A 23305-nucleotide genomic window follows, 5' to 3' on the forward strand; every position below is an offset into this window, starting at 1 on the left:
CTCAACCATTCAAAATTTGTACAAAAACATTGAATATATTTGTTTAAATGATATACGTTTAACATATACTCTACTGTTCAAAAGTTTGGGGTCAGTTACAAATGCAAATCTTAGAAAGGTAAATGACTATTCTAGCTGGAAACAGCAGACTTTTAATGGAATATCTACATGGGGGTACAGAGGCCCATTTCCAGCAACCATTGCTCCTGTGTTCTAATCGTGTTGAAAGGTTAATTGATGATTAGAAAACCCTTGTGCAACTATGTAAGCACATGAATAAAAGCATGAGTTTTCGTTGTCTGGGTGGCCCCAAACTTTTGAACGGCAGTGTAGCTATTAAAAAATGTAAAAATGTTGAAACAAAACCTAGACCTGATCTAGAAGCCTACTAAGTTTTCACTTTTTGAACAAAATTTAATCCAATTTTAGCCTAAAAGATGCTATTTAGACGTCTTTCAGACCTGTAATCAACAGCAAATTGCTCAGTGAGCCACTATCTGATGCAAACCAGTCACAGTAATCACCACTGGAAGTTCAGTCATTTGTGACTTCAGGGGAAATGAGCATTCTCACAATTCCATATGTGTAATGCAACATGTAAAATGGCATCATCTTAAAAATCCTTAATACTTGTGCTGTCAAATTACTAAAAATTATAAACCTTCTTCGTTTTTTACGTCGTTAAATTACAGCCAAGATGAAACACTCAAAAGAATGCAGCCATAAGAACCATCTTAGATAATCCCAAAGAGTAGTCAAGTGTGAGGTTTTAATTATTCATAAAGTGGATTTAAAATTTTTTTCAGTTGTGAGAATATGTCTGTGAGCTGACAGGAATGCATCATAAAACTATCCGGCAGTTTTAACTAAGGTTTCCCTGCAGCGAACACCATTAAACTCTCTTGCACTTCAACTCTTACAGGAAAAAAGTCTGAATCCTGAACGCTAATTTCCACCTACTCGATTATATAAAGAAATTGCCGTGAAATTCGAGTCTGTCTGCTGAGCTGTGGTTTGAAAACACTGGATGTACATTTACTGTACAGCGCCTTTTGTTGTCATCCCCTCTACTGTCTGAGCCCCGGCAACAAACCTACTTTCTGAATGGCAGCGCCGAGTGAATCCACCTACTCATTTGCCTGCTTGCTCTCTTGCAATTAGAAGCACTCGTTTTCTCTTTCCCTCTAATGCTGCTTGAATGCTGTTATTACTAAACATCATTTGCATAAGCTGCTTTTCCACATGTAACACTCATTTCTGTACCTGTCTTACACATACAGTTTTGGTCTGGATCCCATTTTAAATGCCTCATTCTTGTTTTTTTTTTCATTATTTTATTTGACAAAATGGACACTGACACAGGAATGTGGCAGCTCTGCCTCTGTAATAGCTTGGCACTAGTCATTAACAGGGTATGACTGTGTCTTTTGAGGCTGCGCTGAGGTGCAAAGAAAGCTGTGAACCCATATTGTGTGTGTCGCATGGATTCCCGGCGTTCAGCTGTCCTATTCAGTTCTCCATAAGGACGGGACTCGCGTTTTGCTCCGAGCTTGAATAAATGAAATGTTTAGGGCGAGGGAGAAAGAGGAGTTGTGGCACGGCACGTTTAGCTGCCTGTTTTCTTTTTTTGTCTTCCTCCTGTCTTCTCTAAGGCTTTCATCTCCTCCCCATCTCAGGAAGGAGAGTGCGGAGGATGTGGAATTCTGCCTATTGACTTCTTCTCGCGAACAGTTTGGCAAATAGCGGGGCATGAGCAAAGAGAGACCTTATCTCTGGCAACGGCGCAGGAAGTAGTGCCAAAATAAATGGGCATCTTCGCCATCCAGAACTGTGGACGTTCGAGGGGTTAAGACTGAATCCTTTGTAAATCCTCCTCAATCAGATCTTTAAAAATATACTCAGATTTATGAAAAGTCTGGATGTCAAGATCAAGGAAGATAGGGGTAATTTATTTAGATTTAATCACTCAATGTGATTGTTTTAAAGATAGAATTAAAACCCTTTTGCTTTACATGCTGAAGGCCAAAAAGCATGAGAAAGTTTTCCCAGATCATCTATAATCCTCTTGTGTGTTTTTTTAAGGATAGCTTCATGCTCCAGAAACATCTCTCTTTCCTGCATCCTGAGCACTAATAGTGATACATTAGTTATGAATGCAAAGACTCGATATCGACAAAGGGGTGATGGAGGGGTTAGCAGGACAAAAAAAAAAAAAAAGCAGAAGAGCAGTCTGCATGCAAGTTTAAGTGAGAGTTGACTGGGGTTTGTCACGCATGAATCAAGCCTGATATTATTTTTGCCAGCAGAGCAGGATTTACTGTACCCACAAGAAGAAAAGACTTGAGTGCAGCTTGTGCTCCAGTCACCATGGAGATTCTGTTTGGCCTCATAACGGAGTTGATGCCATCGTCTCACTGCAGATCTGTCATTCAGTCTGTCAGCGGGGCTCCGCACAATACAACACAATGGTCCCCTCTCACAAAAATATGGCTGACATGTGAAAAAATCCCTCCTAGCAGCAACAGTAACAAAGACGGTAATTATAAGACAAAGACGCACTGTTGACATCCGTTTCGGTAATGGAGCCGTGCTTTTTAGCGCACACACATATGGCTCAGGAAAGTGTATTCAAGTTGAGTCGGGATTCATGATTACATCTGGTTGTGTTCCACTAAGCCACGGAACACAATGAGCTGCATCTGAATATTTATAACACGCTTCTGATGTTAATTGAAAGCAGCCACACATTGTCAAGGACATCTCCCTCTTTCCAATTGATGCCTTGTGTTCCCTATGTGCGAGGGGATGGGTGAATGACATAGGAGTGATCAAAAATAGCACGCGGGCTTTGCATCTGGACATAGTTGTCACATCCTGATTAGCAGAAGCTGAGATGCTTTCTCGTACAGACAGCAAGCATTGGACCAAAGTGTATGGATGTAACCAGGATGCACAAAGGAAATCCATGCTGCAAATGAACCATAACTACTCAAAACACACACCAGGAGTTGCAACAACAGAGCGATTATTAAAACGATTGTGACTGTTGGAAAAATGCAGTTTTGCTACTTAAATTTGTGCCTTAAGTCTCTCGATTTTTTCGGTGAAGTAGTTTCTTGACATTTTTTACTCACTGTGGGTTTTACTCTATGGAAACAGCAGGTAGGCAGAACTCAAAAATACTTTTTTTTGGTGCATGATAGCACAGCTATAATGCCACAAAATAATGGGAAAAAGTTCAATTTCTGCAATTTTACAAAAAAATTCTACAAAAAACCTAAAAATCATATGTGCACCATTTTTCCAAGTTTTTACTGGTTATTTTCATTTGTTTCTATACTCGTCACCTACCTGTCTTGTGTAAACACTGCCTGCAGTTCAGCCGAGTACAACCAAGAAAGGTCCTTGAATTTTTGTCAGGTGACTGTCCCTTGTAGTTGAGTCCCTGACAGCTTCACGGTAGCACTGAGGAACACAGATTTTTTTGTTTTTGACAGAATTTAAATCAATTAAATAGTTTGTTTTTTGTGACTTTTTAATGGAGACATTTTGATTTTGATGAAATATCACAATAGTTTAACAATTTTAAGCTTTGATTTGGGTTTTCCCAATGGAACAACATGCCACAGATGACTAATATTAGCAGTCGTAGTAATAAGGATCGGCAGAAAGTTTGATATCCAATAATTCTCTCTGCTTTTACAGTTTCTGGCTCTGATAAATGGTGTAAGTTTGCCTTCTTGTTTTGTGATAACATGCCTTTCAAACCAACTGATGGGTTTGAGGTTCAAAGGGTTAAGTCTTTCAATGCGAAAATCCCAAAACGTATCTGGTTTCAGCCTCTAAAGAGCAAGGATTTCAGTTTTTCCTGTTTTGTATCGCTGTCAATTGAAGAACCTTGGATTCCGAACAGTTACTCAGATAAAGGAAGCAATTTGAAGACGATTTCAAGGCTCTGAGCAATAGTGATGTAACATTTTTCATCACTTACAGCAAAGGAGGTGGATTGTGTCCACTTCCATCTCCAGCTGGGCAGAGCAGCGTGTAGAGGAAGAGGAGAAGTAGTTCACATGTTGAATTCCCCAAAATTCATTGTTGTGACCTACTAAATCTTTTACTTTTAGATGTACCTCCCAGGTGTGTTTCTCTGCGACACAGAAACCTCTGCTGCTTATGGATTTCTCTCTTCTTATGGACAGTTACAAGAATGTACACATTTTCCTCGTCAAAAAAAACAAAAATGCGTTTTATGAGAGCGCCAAGCTATTTGTAGGACAATATGTGTTTCTGGCAAAATAAAAACTGTTAATTTCTACCATATCATTTCCCTCTTGTAGTGTGAGGTGCCTTTTTTGCTCCATATACTAATACATTTTGCTTTTTGTTAACATAAAGCAAAAAAAAAAAAAAAAAAAAAAAAAAACAAGACAAAGCAATGCATTTTTACATTTTTGTTAGCACTGTTTGTATACAGACGTCACCATGTTATTCTTTATGGTTTTCCAATATCTTACAGACTAAAAGATGACTATTATTTTGGAAAAATACTGATTTGGAAGTAATTGTTAAATATTGTCATACAACACAGTTTGGAGAGCGGTGAAACATATACATCTAAGGAAACTCAAAAATGAATCTCATCTTTGTTAATATTGTAATAATAAGCAAGCAGAATACATAAATCAAAACAAAAAAAGCATGAATGCATTCAAAAAGTGTAAGAATACGTGGCAGCAGTGTACTTCTTCAGCCTTACAAAATGGTTTCACATTAAATCGACCAACTAATAATAGGATCCCGTCATCCATCACTCAGTGCCGCTGCTGATATTTAATGCTGAGACTTTGTCGAGGGGTTTAGCGGTGAATTGACATCCGCTGGTAGTAAAAAAAAAACAACAGTATTTTTTCCCAGCAGTGTTCCCTGTCAATGTAGAGGACACTGATCTCCCAACTCAAACTGGGGCATGATGAATAAATAAAAGCAGCCTGGATAGGCTTTTAAAGGCTCCCCGGCACTCCCTGGGCCTCTGTGTCGCCACGAGAGACAGTCTTTTTTGCTGCTGCCGCCGTGAAGCCAACAGGCCACCGTCCACTCCTGTTTTAACTCCAGGGATATAACAGAAAAAGGAGGAGAATGGGAGAGTAGGGAGGCAGATGTGCAGGGAGGAGAGTGTTCAGGAGAGCAAACCCTGCATAAACAGTTCTCCTACCGCCAGAGCAGTTTCCATTACTAATTAATTAAAAATGTTGTGGGATCAGCAAGGAGATAAGTGGAGCTGAAAACAAAAATTTACCCCTGAGAGGTTCTGTGATGGAAAGTTAAAGAGGGAGGCCTTGAAAATGGCTAAAACATTTACTTTTGTTCTGTAGTTCAATGCATTTTTGAGAGACTTTACTGGAGTATTTTTGATGTTTTATATTTCTACTCTGCTGCACAGATCGGAATAGTTTACTTGTACTTCACTACGTTTGAATGCTATAATTAACAGCTGCATTTCAGATAAAAATTTTCCTCCAAAACATAAAAGACATTTTTGTGGATCAAACTACAGTAGAAATTTCTCGTTTGTCATTTAGATGAAGCTTGGTTGTGAAAAGATGGTCCTTCTGAGCACAATAATCTTTTATCCTTATTGGTAACTACTTTGTTTGTGTTGTTTTGGCAGTTTAAGCAATGTCCATGTCTGATAGTTATGATGCTTTCATGATCAGTTCATAATCTACAGGGTGTCCCTAAAGTCTGGACACATAGGAAATCTCATCAACTATGTATTTTATTGCTTCTGCAGATTAAATATGACTTTGTCAAAAGAAGAAAGAGTTGAACTGGTACTTCTCAGTGGATGTGAAGGATGGACATATCGAAAGGTAGCAGATGAATTTCATGCACGTCATCCAAGGAGGATTCCACTTGGCTTTTCCACAGTGGCAAAGGTTGTTAAAAATTTAAAGAAACGGACAGTGTCATGGACAAACCCCATTCTGTACGACCAAATGTATCAGCCGAATCATGCTAGCCCCAAAAAATCCCTTCCCTAACCCTAACTCTAACAACATGAGCCATGGAAACCCAACGCTGGCGCCTGCTCTGTCTGCATGCTGGGAGCCCTATACACACCCTAGAATAGCCAGGAATATACACGATTGGACCGTTGCAATCATTAAACCCATAGCTGTGGTAAGAGACTCAGACCTATCATGCATTCCTACCTTCCAGGATGACAGGGTCCAGGCTAATAGCTTTTCAGGAGCCACCTTTTACCATCAGAAAGGAGTCCTGGAGAAGCTGAGTCCAAACCCCAGCACCGAGAAAGTGATTCCATCTGTAGGCCTGAACAACTGCCTCTCCAGACAAACAGCAACCACCACCTGGAAGCAATTTCAGCAATTACTAAGAGTGGCTGAAAGCAAGTTCCCTAATGCTACTGTATATGTTCCTGTGATAAACATCTGTTTTTAATCTACATAGAAACCAACAAGCACTGTTAAGAATATTAAATGACAATAGCTTAAAAAGGTGTCATTTCTTACCTAAGCTAGACCAACTCCATTTCAAAACTCAGTCTAATGACCCGGTTCACTGGTTTCCAGAAACAGCCAATGAGACCCCTACAGGGTGTTGGGTCATCCCCTGACCTAACCCTAACCCTGTGTCCATCCTGTACATCCACTGAGAAGTACCATTTCAACTCTTTCTTCATTGGACAAAGTCATATTTAATCTATGGAGGGAAAAAACATAGTTAATAAGATTTCCTATGTGTCCAGACCTTAGGGACACTCTGTGGATTTTGCTCCTTCATCAAGAGGTTGTCAGAAAAGTTAATGAAATTATTTAACTTAAATAAAATCTGAGTGAAACCTGCTCAAGTAAACTGGAGAGTTATTGCCTATCATCATTTTTTGCCTGCTGCATTCACTATTTTTGAGGCTGTTAATTATGCATAGTGGCTGCCAGTTACACCAAAAACTGACACATTTTACTGGTTAGCTGGGCTTCTGTTTTTTTATTTATTTATCTGTCACTTTTGGCACCTTCAGAATTCTCACAAATCGTTTTTTTTTTTATCACTAATTTCTTCACAATATTTAGTCTATATTTATTGATTATTCACAGATGTTTACATTAAATATTCGTGTCCAAATAGCTCCATTTATTTAGAAAAAGAAATAGCTGTCAAAGTGGTATCCAAAATTTGATATGATGCTAAAAGAAGACTTTAGACAAATGGAAGCAGCACAAGAGCTCAACCTTGGTACTCGAGGTATAAAATGCAGTTTACCATCAAGGCCAGTGCATTCCTATAAGTACTCAGATGTTCTGGTCTACACAACAACTTTGTTCCTTACCCTATCACTTTAAATGCTTTCTTCAGCTCTTCACCTGAGTGTATTCTTTTTTCTAGATTGACAAGCTATTTTTCACTTGCAGTTCTTCTGTTGCCTGTTCCCAGTAATGTCTAAAGGATCTGTCTGAAAGACAGTCTTATCCATCCACAGCCTTTGTTATCTTTTTGTAATTTACTGTCAGCAGTTGCAATCTAGTTTTGATTGCACTGTAGAACTAAGGACTACAGCCATCAGGGGCTCGTATACACTGGGGTAAATGCCACAAGCTCTATGTTGTTACGCTGTTGTAGTATATTTCAGAAAGTTTGAGGTTATGTTTTTCCAAACAGCCTTGGTTCCGCTACGTGAACACAATTTACTTTAAAAAAGATGTTCCTCCTCACATAATGACAGTTATAGGAATGATTACAAGTGTGAAGCATAAGCATTCCTAGACACTTTCAGTAATCAATCTGGGAATGTTCAATTTTAAATCAGTAAAAGGGTGACAACAATTGTAAAGTTGAGGGATTTTTGGGTTGTGGTTGCAATATTATTAGTGAAATTTTATTAGAAATTCCTAACACTCCTCATTAATGGGGAAAATAGCATTTTTACTGTAATGTTTTACTGCCCAACATTATTGTTTATCACATTAAATGCTAAAAAAAAAAGCCATTGTGAATAGTTTTACTTTTAATATTTACCACATATTCCTACAAACAATTACATGTGAAGATGAATTGAAGACCAAGATGAAATGATGATGGACGTAAATGGAGATCAAAGCCTTAATGCGTGATTTAATTTTTCAGAGTAATTACACTAGTTGACAGCGGTCTGTGAACGAAAGAAAGATTAGACATTTTTTTTCTATTAACTACCTGAACTTGTATTTTAACATTTGCAGAGAGCAATTAGGAAACTCTTGACTCCCCTATCCTCCCCTTCCTCTTTTTAAAGTAACTCTTCTCATTCATCCTCCAGGGGAAACAGCGCATGTGATTAAATCTCTGCCCTGCCAATTAATTCATGGCTTCATAAATATACAAATGTGCTATCAAACTGGAACTGGATCATCCGAGAGAGTCGGGGGAGCTCTCAGTCTACTCACTGTTGTGTACAAGTCTATAAATTATCCAGATGTTGGCATGCTGTGCTCCCTCTAAACAATGCTACACACCATCAAGTCTCAGTAAATCATCAAAACACACGTCCTAGTACTAAGCATATGGCATCCAATGGATAGCAGCATACTGACTTTACTTGCAGAGATAAATACTGACTTAAATAATTCAGTAAATGTGTTTGGAGAGCATTTGAAAAAAGGGAAATTAAATTTAGTTCATGATTTTGTTTAAATTGCTTCTCTTACATTCTAATCCTTCTTCAATAGCAAAGTTAGAAGTAGTGTAATGTACGACTACAAAAAGGGAGGAGGATTGGACCTCATGGATTTTTCATATTGCTACACCTACTGGTGGCTTTGCTAGACTGGCTTTCTGTCAAATTTAGGATTGAATTTAAAATCTTTGTAACTATTTTTACACTGTCTATCTTTCCTTTTACACGACATTGAAACCACCTGCCTGAAATCCTGCAGCTCTTGTACCCTTTAACATATGACATCTGGGGGTGTCCCACGTTGTCCTCCACAGGACCTTGACGGCATATTGTTTGGGTCCTGTGTGTTGAATTAGCAAGCTATCCATTGATCAGGTTTGTTCTGGAATGTCTTACGGATGCATAACCTGATTGGGATCAAGGGAGATTTGAAGCTCAGGTCAACACATTTGGCTCTTGGTTGTGTTCCTCGAGCTGTTTTTGAACAGTATTTCCAGTGTGGTGTTGTACTGAGTGAGCATACTGGCATTAGGAGGGCCGTTGACGAAGAAGGTGAGATTGGTCAGCAATGATATTTATGTGGGTGGTATGTGTCAAAGTAACATCCACATGAATGCAAAGACCCAATGTTTTCCATCAGAACGTTGTATTTGAATGAGAATATCAGTGTCACTGACCTCACGAGTCAATGGTGTTAAATAGGGGTCTAAGTTTTGAACAGTTTTCTTAATTGACAGTGAACAGCCTTAACTACCAACAATTGATTGATCAGTGACAGAAAATGAACTCTTTGGGTTTATTTCTTGTCCCATTGTATTGGCTCCACCATGGGCATGATATATCTGTTGCTCTAATGACATATGTTACATGATATGGGCCACTCATGTAACACAGACAAGCAACCTCAACATCACAATAAGACTATCAAAGCACATAATTGTTTGCAAACAACATAGGAGCTATGGTCTGTAGTCATTAAGCATCACAGGACACTTTTTCATGGTTGCACTTTTAAAGCTAAGCCCCCACAATGCTTTCTGCTTGACAACAGGAACCTTTGGTAGTAGGAGGCTCCACCTTGTGGCACAAATAGGTACTGCAGCTAATATGGAAGACATTTTCTGATTCGCATGTCTTTCATTGTCTGCCATATCAAATTTTGTGGCTGATTAATGTGGAACATGATCTCCTGATCTTGTCATAATCACGATAGACTTTTAAGTCTCCTCCGAAGACCTCTTTATTCTAAAAGGCGCTTTATTGCAAAATTCCTGGTTCCTCAACAATCCTTGCATGTGTTTGATTTTAGTATTTATGAAATTAGTTTCTAATTATAGTTTTGTAAAGATGTTTTTTACAAAGGAATATATAAAAAAAAGTTCACAAGCACATTACTTGCTGCCATTAGTGCTCAAAGTTATGTTAAAGTGACTTGGACAATGTAGATTCCTTTTTTGCCTTACCAAACCTTATCCATCAAGGTGACTGTGTGGATATCTTTTATAGTGTCTCATGAGTCATGTTGGAGGACAAGTCCATACAATTTTATTTTTATAGCGCAAATTCACAACGTATGTCATCTCACAGCACTTAAAATAGTGAGATACAGATCTATGAATTATAAACAGAGAACAGAAAACCCAACAATCCAAAGCTGCTTTTGGATTCCCTATGAAAAGAAAGACCTCCAACAGAACCAGGCCCAGGCAAGGCAGCCATCAGCCTCGACTGGTGGGGTGCGATCGGGGATGAGGGGGGTGAGGACAGCAGATGAAGGACATTGGTGAATGACGTTGTTCCATTAAGACAGAACAAAACAACCCCAAAAAGGTACCAAAGTGGCTTGATTCAATTAAGAATATAAAGAATTGCATTTGAATTGCAATCCTTTCAGGTTTCTGCTGCTTTATGTTCCGACTTGAACCTCAACAACTGCAAAACTAATGACACAGTTGAACAGCAGTGGCTCGTTAATCTGCTTAAACAGGTGTTCCTCTGGTATATCTGAGTCAGGTTATGCAATAATGGGCCTTCCAATATGCAGCGCGAAGCCGTGGAACATTGAGGTGACATTAAATCAGATTTTGTCCCATTAGGCGGCCCTCTTGTGGCCTGAGAGTTTTGATGAGCTGTTTGGAGTTGTGCCAGACAGCGCTATCCTGAGAGAAGAGGGCGAGAAGAGGGAATGTCATTTTACTTCATCACAAACTCCACTGTGAGAAACAGTCAAGCATGTCTTCAATGCGTCGTGCATTATTCATGGAGAGTGTTGAGCAGCTTTCCACCTCCTCTCTCTCTGTCTTTCTCTTTTTTTTTACGTCCAAACAGTCTGCTTTCCAGTCTTATGTTGGAACAAATAAGTTAAACACTAAACTGTACCGAGTAGAAAACATTAAAGGTAGTTACCCTGCCAGGTGGTTGCATTTACGATGCATTTCAAGCGTACACATATGCAAATTTTCAAGTATCCGTGGTTCTCTGTCTGTAGTAACTGTAATGAAAACGAGAGAAAGGAACAGAGGCAACATTCAGTTAGAGTGAATGAAAGATATGTGATCAGAACCAATGAAATTCACGTGCCTTCGACTCTTAACTCAGTTAGGAGACGACTCGGTTGAATTGTTCTTTTCAAATACATAGTGTTTTTTAGACATAACAGGCACATGTAGCTACAGCTGTTGTGTCGCTGCTGTAATTTTGCCTTCTCACAACTGTCCGTGCCTTTAACAATTTGTTGCATGCAGTGGAAAAACACATGTATAATTAAAAGGATCTTTCTAAGCACCATTTGCTACCAGTTATGGAAGAAATTTTTTTTAGTAAACTTATTCCCTGTATTATATAACAATTCTTCAATATAAATCAACACACTGTATCTGCACATCAAACTTATTATGTCTCCCATGCAGCGATGTAAGACTGTATTTTCTCAGATGTATCCTATTGTCGCTTGTAAAGAGAGATAAACAAAAAACGATTATAAACAGGAAATTGAAAGTCAAATGTAAAGTTAAATCTCTGTCAAGGAAGAACAGATTTGATTACTGTGTTTGGATTTGTATATGGTTTAACTATTGGAATGCAGAGCCGTATTACAGGTGATATTCAAATGTGAGTTGTAGAGGTTTCCTGACACTGAAATTATGTACATTTTTGATTAGTTTTGATTTCTGCCATGAATTTTTTCAAGATTTCATCAATCGGAAATGATACAGTGACTATGCAGCTTTGGCGGAGTACTACGTCCTTTTTTTGTTCTTTGTGCCACAGACCAAAAGTTTTGTTCCTGAACTAGTAAGAGCATGCCAGTGATGCAACTGTTGCACTTGGGGGTTATTTACTTTGCTATGATGGGCATTGAAATTGCAGAAACAGATTGAGGACTGAGGCCACAGACACAGTTGGGAAGTCAGAGAGTATCGACAGAGTAATGCATTGTTGGTTGAGGCATTTTTTTGGACAGTAAAACAAAGAATATGCCTCAGTTCGTATTTGAATTTCCAGCTCATATTGATGTGTGGGCTGAATATAGTGTGTTTTTGAGGACAGCTCGCTCACCTTTAGACACAGATCCTGAAGAGATGACAGGGTTAGAAGATGCGATATCAAGTTTTCGATTTATTTTTGGAATTGTTTCCATTTACTACCCATTTCTTCCTGACCAATGTACAGTATGTGTAATTCACATGACGTTTAGCTCGGGAAGAGTTAAACTAACTCAAACGTACTGGCTTTATAGTGTATTCCAAACATTTTCACAAGTTAGTTTGTCTCACTTTTCCTCGACTGGCTGTAATTGTGGACAAAAAGGTCAGAGACTTTGACCTGCACACACACACATGAACATGCACACGTCCTCATCCATCACCCAGAACATCCCATGTGTGCGAGGTAATTGGTTCCATGGTGAGTCACACCTAATTGGTGTGTAGCTGTCAATAGCACAGGTATTTGAAGGCAGCAGCCTAGAGCCTAGAATTAAAGAGAGACACGGAAAGTAAAACACAGCTGAAAGCACTCAGACTGAGAGACAGAGCAAGCTCAGAGCGGTGCTGTTTATCTCTTCATTTGTTGTCAGTGTTCTCACCAGAAGAAGAGTATTAGTAATTTGTCTGAATGCTTAAAAGTGACACTTCTTCGCTTTTTTTCCCTCTTTCTGATGGATAACCAGGCATTTAACTATTAGACACTGTGTCTTTATCATATTATTGCCCTGGTGCTGGCTTTGCTAGACTGGCTTCCTGTCAAATTTAGGATCAATGTCAAAATACTTGTTATTGCTTATGCGCATCATATTGATAAGTTACATAAAACAAGGGAATCAGATTTTAGCACTGCCAGGATCTGGACTTTTTACATCGGTTACACTGGCTCACTAACTTGAACTTAGCACATAAATTAGGTGCACCCTGATTTTTTTTCCACAATGCTTATTGATGTCAAATATTACATTTGTCAAGATTTATGCTTCGTGGCAGTTTGTTTAAGTGGTACAGCTAAATGTTTTGTACATTTTGCTCATTCATCTTCATGAAGATCATGTGGGACTTAAAGTTAGTCAAAAGGAGCTCGTCTTTGGCTATGTTATAAGTAGTGTTACATTTTATCATCATTTCTGCCTTTTCACAGCTTTGGTCTGCCACAGCTTAGTCTGACTTACCGAACGTAGACTGCAGTTTGCCATCGGCCATGCTTGTCATGTGACTTTCTTCTACTCACCTGCTGTTCAAAATCCTCTTCACTGCAGAAAACTGCAATGACCAGTACTTCCCAGCAACAATTGACCATCACTAAAAATTAAAAAAATATTGCAGAGGACTTTGTTTTGTGTAGTAACGCAGCCCTGCTAGCTCCACTCATACAATTACTCCACTACTATTTTGACTGGACACTGTTGCTATTCACTTATCAGGCATAACATTATGACCACCAGCCTAATATTGTGCTGGTGCCCCTTATGTGGTCAAAAATGCTCTGAACCACTGGGCCTGGACCAGAGGACCTCGCAGGGTTTCCTATGGGGTCTGGCACAAGGACGTTGGCAGTAGATCCTTTGGGTGCTTTGAGTTGTACAGTGGGGCCTCTGGGGATCAAACTTGTTCCAGTACATCCTGTTGATGCTTGATCAGAATGGGGTCTAGGAAGTTTGGAGGTCAAATCAACATCTTGGACGATTGTCATGTTCCCAGAGATGTTCTTGATTGATGTTTTTGCAATGTGGTGGGGTGCATTTTCACGCAGGGGTAGGCCGGTGACATTTGAGATTTCCATTTACGTGAAGGAGTGTGCTTGTTTTGGGACATGGTTTATTTAGTCTCATCAACACAGATGCCAAAATCCAAGGTTTTCCAGCAGAACACCACATACTAGTAATATATTCAGTGTTATTCACTTCACCTGTTGTGGCTGAACAGTGTAATCATGAGGTGCAACCAGAGGGGTCTAGCAATGTGAACTACTCGCTGCTCAATACAGAAACACTGCTAGGAGCGCTTTGCTCTGCTGGCTGTATATCTGTCACAGCGCAAAACAAATTCTGTTGCTGTATTGTGCTTTTTAACGCTCCCACAGCAAAAGCGCTACTCCCAGACATGCTTGGCCTGCACTCTTTGCAATAAATGCAAACCATAATACTGTCTGTTCATCATGTTTCATCATAGATCAGTGTTTCCCACTGATTGAGGATCTGCATGCTGTGGTGTTTGGTACGGTGTGACTGATGTACTTGTAGAGTCTCATGCCATTTATAGAGGTCCAGAATGCAAACCAGGTTGCCTTCTAAACCTACATTTTACTCTAAATGCCTCATATGCACCAGTAGTGGCTATTAGGCGGCTGTGCACAGAGAAGCCTCTAGTCCCTCCTCGGTTATTGCAGTGCATGCAAATTTAAATCTGACTTAAAGACCTATTTATTAGTATCATTGATGCTGACAATTCTTCCATGTGTTTTATTAACATATTTATTGGATGCATTTCTTTTCACTATCTTTAAAGCGAGATTTTTGGGCTATATCAATAAGGATTTATATGCAAATTACTTACCTGCATGACTGCTCGAAGGGCTATTTATATGTCTAGGCACTCTATTAGAGTGACTTGGACACTGCTCTCTCCTTTTTCTGCCTCATCCAAACCTTTACCATGAAAGTGCCAGGTGAGAAGAAATGCACATGAATACCTTTTGTAGCAGTCACGTGTGTCATTTTGAAGGCACTCATGAAAGATGATGTAATTGGGGTGCAACATCAGGAAAACCTCATATGTTTGGAAGAAAATTGTATATTTGGTGTTTTAGGTATTAGGATGGCGCGATTTACATTTAAATTGGAATCGGTCTCCTGCTCCTGCTGGAGTCCATATGGCTGTTATACTGAGAAGGGCTATACTAGCTCAAACATACTGGTTTTATAGGGGATTAGTTAGTGTGAAAGTCTCCTTTTTCCTCGACTGGCCGTAATTGTGGACAAAAAGGTCAGAGACTTTGACCTGCACATGTACAGACATGCACACATCCTTATCCATCTCCCAGAACATCCCATGTGTTGCGAGGTAATTGGTTCCATGGTGAGTCACACCTAATTGGTGTGTAGCTGTCAATAGCACAGGTATTTGAAGGCAGGAGCTTATATTAAAGAGAGAGAGAGACACAGAGAGTAAAATACAACTGGAAACTGGCTCAGATTGAGAGAGAGAGCGAGCTCAGAGCAGCGCCTGTTTATCTGTTAAATATGTTTTTCAGTGTCCTTTTCACTGGCGTTTTCCATTTCTCTTATAGAGCCCACTGGCCAGCTGTGCTTCAAATTAGCCCGGTAGGGTAGAAAATTCTTGCACAGAGGGTTACACAAGCAGACAAACAAGCAAGCTGAAGGGATTGTGTAAAGCCCACAATTACGGTTGAGGCGCTATTGTTGAGATTTCCATCCTCTTAAATTGAGGATTGCTGCACCGGAGTTGAGATAAGCCACCAAGCAGAGCTGCCACACTAATTTAACACTGTGCAAGAGTAGAGGCTGTAGTCTACCTACTTTGGTGGAGTCTTATTTCAATGAAAACAACATGCATAGCAGAGTTTGGGCTGGAGCTGTGATGTTCTGCCGTCAAGTTTGCTGTGTTTGGTGGGTTCTTGCTCGTTAGTGTCCATGCACCCCAAACAGAGACATGGAAAATATAAGATTTAGCTCTCTTCAGGTCTACTGTAATGACGCCTTTTGCTCTATGTCTGCATGTTCAAAAATTCACTTTTTCTCAAAGGATCTTTGCACTACCGTTTATACAATTCAGTCAGTTCTGAATGTCTTAAGTTCATGAGCATGTTGCACGCTGCTGCTTTCATTCAGTACAAAGCTTGGACTGTACAAACTGAGTTAAGAGCACAACAACTACCTGTTTACACATCATGATTTTTCTGTGCCTTTAGTGCTTTTTTAAATTAACTTTTCATAAGGAACCAAAGAGCTGACAGCAGTGCTTCTGGTTACCATTGAGATTTCTAAAAGCTACTGGTCTGGACTGTGAAAATAGTGATTTAGCAATTCATTTTGAAGGTTTAGTGTTAAAGATTTGTTTGTGCTTGCACTAATCAGGCAGCAGAGACTAAATCGATTATGAATGAAATGATGTCTAAGCGACTTTAGTGGAACCTTTTTGTGTCTACATTGTTTAAAATGAATGAATGGATGAAGCAGCTCTTGTAAACTGCTTTGTGAGCTCGTCAGTCGGAATTTACAGCTACGTGCAAATTATAATATACAACGACCCAATGTAAAAGACACATGACAGTGACTAAGACAGGGTACCATCACTGTCGAGCCGTGCCTCTCATTACGATGATGGTGTTTTGTTCTTCCTCAAATGTTTTTCATTATCTTCTACAGTTTCCCCCGTCATCATTATATTACAGTGTCTTTCTCTGTTGCTGTTGCAGTGACGGATGGGCAGACCGGTACGAGGTAGTGGAGGGTTATGAGCAGGAAGCAGAGGGAGGCATCACCATGAAGCTGCAGTCGGCAGTGGTCAAGTCCTTCGATGACTACTACCTGAAGCTACGACTGGACACCAACAAGAGAAACCCCTGGTTCCCCGAGTTCTGGCAGTATCGCTTCCAGTGTCGTCTTCCAGGTCATCCGCAGGAGAACAAGAACTACAAAAAAGTCTGCACTGGTAGGTGTCGACTAAGAAATTCAAATTTTAGTTGTTTATGAATGGGTATGGGTGTCCTTTGTAGTGTTTTGTTTTTCATTCAGTGCTCTGAAGCATCGCTCTTTTCTTTCATCTTGCCAGTAAGACTACAGGGTTAAATTTGACCAGGGAGCAAAACTCATGAATAATAACAAAAACTGTGCTTTTTTTTCCCCCCTCTATTTTCCTCCTTGAATATTCTCTCCACTTGCTCGCAAAAGGTGACCACGGTAAATTGTGTTTTTGGCTTGTTAATAGCATTTCAATCACAAACCAAAATTACTTTAAAAAAAAAAAAAATCCAATTAACACTTCAGTCCAAATGATGCTGGAATAAATTGCTCAGCATGCTTTCAATCAAATGATAAATAAAATCAATCAGTGGTTTGTGATGTATTACCGTCTAAGAGCGGTGCAGTCATAGTTGCTTTTCTACTTTGTCTGTATCACACCTTTTTTTCACAAACCTCTTATGTTCCAAAGACCTTCAGGGTGGTAAGTGTATCTTTCAAGCCACTGTTATGACTTTGATTTTTGTCTGAATTTCACTCGTACGCATTTGACTCTTCCAAGACAAGAAGAGTTTGACTGATGCTTTTTTAAATAAATACTCTCTGCGATTTATTCAAATGGCAAGATGTCTTTATCGTGGCAATCAGAGACTCTCAGTTGTAGTAGGAATTGCATCAGTCAAACTCTGAAATGAAGCACTGGGCTTGTCTGTACTGTATGCGGAGTAAAGTATAAAAATATTGCTTTATACATAGAAAAAGTGCACAAAGGAATGGCTCACAGGGCACACGCTGTTGACACAAACAGCCAAAAAAGATGTACGGAAATGGATCACAACGTTTGTATGTGCATGTCGATGTCACAAATCAAAAAGTCAGTATTTTAAATGCACTGTTTCAGGAGGCAGAGAAGAGAAATATAAATGAATTCTTATACTATTCAATATCGTCATCTGACTTTTGTTTTTCATCCAATTTCCTGTTCTCCATAACACTGAGGTTTGACAGTGTGACAGAGCCTTTAGATGACTGAAGTACAGCTTATGTACACAGTCTCTGGATTTTCCAACCCTGTCTCCACAAAATAATGTTCCACTACAACTAAATAAACGTAACTTCTGACCTGTTAAATGGTGGGAGAGACTGCCCTTTCACGACAAAGTCCACAATAGGTGGCAGGAGAGGATGGTGTCAAAACCAAACCAACCACTAACCAACCAGTAAACTAGATAATGGATTTTCCCCCATATAACCAGGGTTTCAGCTGTAAATTTAAATTGCATTTTCTGCCATTGTTTACTTTTGATTTTCACTTGCTTTCGGGTTACGTTTAGGCACAAAACTACTGCTTAGGTTTAGGAAAATGTCATGCTTTGTCACTTTTACACATCATAAGCTTGGTTAAACAGGTTAAAAATGTCATGGTTTAGGTTAAAGTACAGTCCTTTCACCAGATGTTTGAAGCATCTCCTCCATTTTCTAGGTTGCCAGAGTGACAAGTCCCACCTGATCTAATATATGATTGGCTGGCTGAAAAGGAACAAGTAAAGCAGTGGCAAAAAAAATATGTTCATTAGAAACGTATTTGTGATACGTTACAAACAAACCTGCAGAAAGTATGTTTCCCTCATTACATAACTGAGAATGCAGTTTAGTTGTAGAGGAACGTCATTTTGTGGAGACTGGGCTGGGATTTTCCCAGGCAATGGTTGCTCTCCACACCTGCTTCCTATTACGCTTTTGGACATCATGTTTTGATAAATATATTTTGCTGCAAAAGAGACTTTGGTTACTCTTTCTGTTCTTATGCTTTCCCTCCTCCACACAGTGTAACTCCACAAAGCACCAAGCAAGTAGGAATCTTTCACTTGCAATTTGTAATTCTTCCAACGGTTTGACGACCTCTTCTTTCCCCTCTGACAGGAAATGAGAGTCTGCATGAAAACTATGTTCAGGATAGTAAGATGGGCTTTGTCATCAATGCCATCTATGCCATGGCTCATGGCCTTCATGACATGCACAAGGAGTTGTGTCCAAGCCAGACAGGGCTCTGTGAGGCCATGGACCCTATTGATGGCAGCAAGCTGCTGGACTACCTGCTCCAGACATCCTTCAGAGGAGTCTCAGGGGAGGAGATTTATTTTGATGAAAATGGAGACACTCCAGGAAGGTAAGAGGACGAGGAGGGCGGTAAGAATGTCAAAACCATGTCAAGAAAATGGAGATTTCATATCATCAGCTTGGTCATTAATCTCCCTTCTCCCATTCTCCCACTCATTAGCACGTGTGCAAATGCGCACACGTGTGCACCAGTTTAGAGCACGAAAGGATGTAATTAGATTGGACTGGAACAGATTCAGTGGATTGTCCACTGTGGCAGCCACTCTGATCTCTCTTCAGTCCAACAGACAGCATTTGACAGTCAGAAAACACAGCCGTGTCATTCCTCCGTCAGCTAGAGGTGAGGTGGTGCACGTCGTGGTTCGATAGCAAAATGAAGCCACACTGATGCACTGGCACGAGCTCTTGATGTCACACTAACAGGGTTGTAAGCTGTTACAGAGACTTTGGATGAGAAAAAGAAAGGTTTCGAGGAACGTCTTATCATTAAATTACCTGTCACTCTCCCTTCCCCACTCCTCCACTGTGTGTGATCTTGAACTCCCCCATGTTCTCCTCTCTCCCACATCTTATCTTTTTTTTCCTTTTCTCACCTAATGAACTATTCTAGAAACTTATCCGAACTCATTATAGTCTCCCATCTCTCCCTCTGTACATCCAGGTATGACATCATGAATCTACAGAATGTAGGTGAGGATCGCTATGACTACATTAATGTGGGCTCCTGGCACGAGGGCATCTTGAACATCGATGACAACAAGCTTTGGATGAACAGCAGTGAAATGGTTCGCTCGGTCTGCAGTGACCCCTGCTCCAAAGGACAGATAAAGGTAGGGAAACAAATCAGAAATTCTTCAGTACTGAGTGTCCAGCTTTAATTTAGTTCAGAAAAATATTAGTCATCAATAGCAGTGGAGAAAAGCTATTTTTCTAAATAAACAAGAGCATGAGTTCAATTTTCACGAACTACTCGGCCTATTCAGTTCATAATTCCAAGAATGCTAAGAAAATGGCAAGAAAAGTGTAATATTTTTGTCTTTGCATGTCTTTTGCCTTAAATGCAGACATTTAGTAAAACTTTATTTAATCAGGTTGTGTCATGGATATTGCTTACATGCTAAAGAGCTAATATTTTGCAGGTAATTTCTACCACAGGTTGCATCTTAGTTTAGCCTGTTAGAATGCTAACATTGGCTAGATTGCTGTCCATTGAAATTACAGGTGAGACTGATGAAAATGTCATTAGTTTTTTCGGTATTTAGTAAAGTGCTGGACAAACTGAAATTCTGATTTGGTGAATGGGCATGGGATTGATGAGAATCCGTTCAACAATGGTTGAAATATTCCAGAAAAAAACAAAACAAAACAAAACATGGCTACCTGGATGGTCAATGTAGTCTCCCAACAAAATGTGTAGGTTGAAGCCTTTCTGGCCTAGATTGCGTTATCTTGCCTCCACATAGTGTGACACTCACAAGTTTAAGATAACTTTCATTTGCTTTACACATAAAAAGAGCCCCCAAGTCTCCATTAGCATCCTGGAGGAATGTAGATATCACCCAAGAGACTGGGCTTTGAGTCCTGCCTTGGACTATTCCAGTGAGGCACTTTCAAGTTCTTGTTATTTTAGTATTCAGTCGCTGCATGAGTTGCGCTTAGGCATTGAAACTACTTGGTTAGGTTAAGGAAAATATCATGGTTCGAGGTCAGATACACCCATGCAAACACTAACAGCACAGTTTTGGTTGTTTCTTGCAATTCTCGGGTCCCGCCCCAGTAATAGCCCCTAAAGGATGGAAGCATCTCTGAATTTCACAGCTTTTTTTTAAAAAACTTTTTTATTTCTTTGATCTGGGCTTGGATGGCTCTAGAGAATTAGTCACAGTCTTTCCAAAATCATTAGTAAATATCATTTGGGAATCATAAATGTCTCTATGCAACTTTTTCCACTCCATCAATATAAATGATAACAGGGACATGATGGTGTTTAAAAAGAATCCTCAGGTGGCCATGGATATCTGTACCATAATTAATAACTTTTCACTACACACCAAATATATTCTTGTAGTGGAATTAATGGAAAAGCCACAAGATCACTACAGTCATGAGGATTCAGCCACTGGGTACTATCAAATGTCTAAAATGTCAAGGCACTCATTCCTGTGGTTAAAAAGAGATTGTCATAACTTAAGACCGAGGTGGCATTGCCCCTTTGCACCTGTGCTCTTAAATAACTGTCATTACTGGTAGCATTTCTATTTGCTATAATTGCAGTAAATGTTACCTTTCACGTTTGTCCTTTTAGTTAACACTTTGAACCCGAACCAGTTTCTGGTCATTTTTCATTCCTGCTACATTTTTACTCAGTATGGGCTCATTTTTCACTGCAGTATATAGTCCTGCACCTCTACGCAACCTGCACAACCATGACTAGGAGTAGAGATGATTCAAAAACATCTTCTCTGCAGTGCAATAAATTTAAAACGACATAAATCATAATATAATACATGCATATAATTATCAAAAACAAATAGTATTCCGCATGTGCAACATTTTCCAAAAATTCAACAGGTGTTACCAAAAAATTGAAACAAATAATGGCTCTAATACTAGACATATTTCACCATTATTTCCATACCTGGCTCCAGTTCAGCTGAGTTCAGTCAAAAAGTCCCAGAATTTTTGTTATGTGACTGTAGCTCGCAGCTAAGTCACTTATGGCTTTGTAGTTAAGAAATTTTTGATTTTTTTTACAGAATCTGGTTAGAACAAATAGTTTATTTTTTCTGATTTTTAAAATTAGACAAGCAGATTAAGTTTGTTGTTAATATTGCATTATTCCAAGCTTCGATTTGGTAAATTTTTTTGACACAACAGCTCATCACAGATTGATAATTGAAGGACTGTGTGAGAGCTGAATATACACTGATTTCTTTCTGTTTTTACAGTTTCTGGCTCTGATTAATGTTGTAATTTTGAAGACTTTTTTTTTTTTTTTTAAAGATAACAAGCTTTTCAATTGCGTGTGCAGGTACTGAGGTTCAGAGGGTTAATTTTCCAACACATCCTCAGCCAGCAAGTGCTTTGAGGATGTTACTCTGTCCTCCATTTTTAAATCCTGCTTCATCAATTCGAAATTTTGCAAAGAAGAATCATGAAGGAATAAAAGGATTTTCAAACATGTTGAGTGACAAAGCAAAAAGACAACATATTGGTTAAATGTACACACTTAGAATTACTTCACATAAAAAAGTTTTATTCCTGTGATCGTCCTACCTGGAGAAAAAGGCCAGTCTGTCACAATAAATAGTAGAAAAACTGGTATCGAGCCCAGTTTAAAGAAATGCCCTAATTTGCTTCATCTGGGGCCGATTGTTTTCAGTCTGGCTATAGACTGAGTTACCCTGCGGGAGGACGCTTCCTCTCTCCCGGCTGCTCATGATTCCCCCTCTATCTGCTTTGTTTCCTGCCCCACTTATCACCCTGCTTTACATATCACAGCGCTGGTAACAGCTTCTTTGGGAGCAGAATGTAAAAGGAGCTGGCCTTGTTTTCTAAACACTGTCTGGGGCCCAAGAAAAGAAAAAAAACTGCACAAGCACATCCTCGTCTTTGATATCCCCTTGATGCTGATCGCTTATGTGGGTTGCTCTGGGTTGCTTGTCACGGTTTGATGAGTGTTGTGACCGGTTACTAAGATGTGTCTGACCCTTAATTGTTCATGTCTGGCTTCTCTGCTTGCAGGTGATCCGGAAGGGCGAGGTGAGCTGCTGTTGGATTTGCACCACATGCAAAGACAATGAGTACGTCCAGGATGAGTTTACCTGCAAGGCATGTGAGCTGGGATGGTGGCCGGATGATGAACTGGCAGGTAGGAGAATCCAGATGCTCTGAGCCGAACTGCTTCTGTTCCATCCATGCTCCCTATTTAGCACCTCTGAACCAATCCACACCTATTATTTTACCCATTTCATGTATTTGCTTGCAACTGGCCTACCTTATGCCTGATCCCAAGTCAAGATCTTATAAGAACAATTTCAGAGAAATGGGATTCGTGTATTGGTTTTTCTTACCCCAGTGCCCCAACTCCTCCTTTTGCTGCTGCTTTTTGACATCCAGGTCCTTTACCCCTGCTCTCCTACCTCTCTCACCCTCCACATAACTCCACTAAAAGTGCTACCGCTCACTTTCCTCCTATCCGCTCTTCACCTTGTTGTGACCAAGTGGTTGTTTTGACAGCAATTCATAAAGTTGAGAGGAGCTCTCAGTTTCCAGGTGTAAAATCCTATTACTGCCATGAGAGGTTTGGGGACACATTT

The 23305-nt window shown here is 39.7% G+C and overlaps 1 protein-coding gene across 3 annotated transcripts in view; it reads left to right on the forward strand.

The window, feature by feature from the left end:
• LOC111572587 (metabotropic glutamate receptor 1) overlaps positions 1-23305 on the forward strand; it is a 45299-nt gene that overhangs the window by 14161 nt on the left and 7833 nt on the right. For all 3 annotated transcript variants that reach the window (XM_023276317.3, XM_055015964.1, XM_055015963.1), the window contains exons 4-7: positions 16601-16836; positions 18789-19035; positions 19648-19816; positions 22731-22857. In XM_023276317.3, the coding sequence (XP_023132085.1) occupies positions 16601-16836; positions 18789-19035; positions 19648-19816; positions 22731-22857 (779 nt within the window). The remainder of the gene's footprint in view (positions 1-16600; positions 16837-18788; positions 19036-19647; positions 19817-22730; positions 22858-23305) is intronic.

The sequence above is a fragment of the Amphiprion ocellaris genome, chromosome 12 (genome assembly GCF_022539595.1).
Source record: "Amphiprion ocellaris isolate individual 3 ecotype Okinawa chromosome 12, ASM2253959v1, whole genome shotgun sequence".
NCBI classification, from domain to species: domain Eukaryota; kingdom Metazoa; phylum Chordata; class Actinopteri; family Pomacentridae; genus Amphiprion; species Amphiprion ocellaris.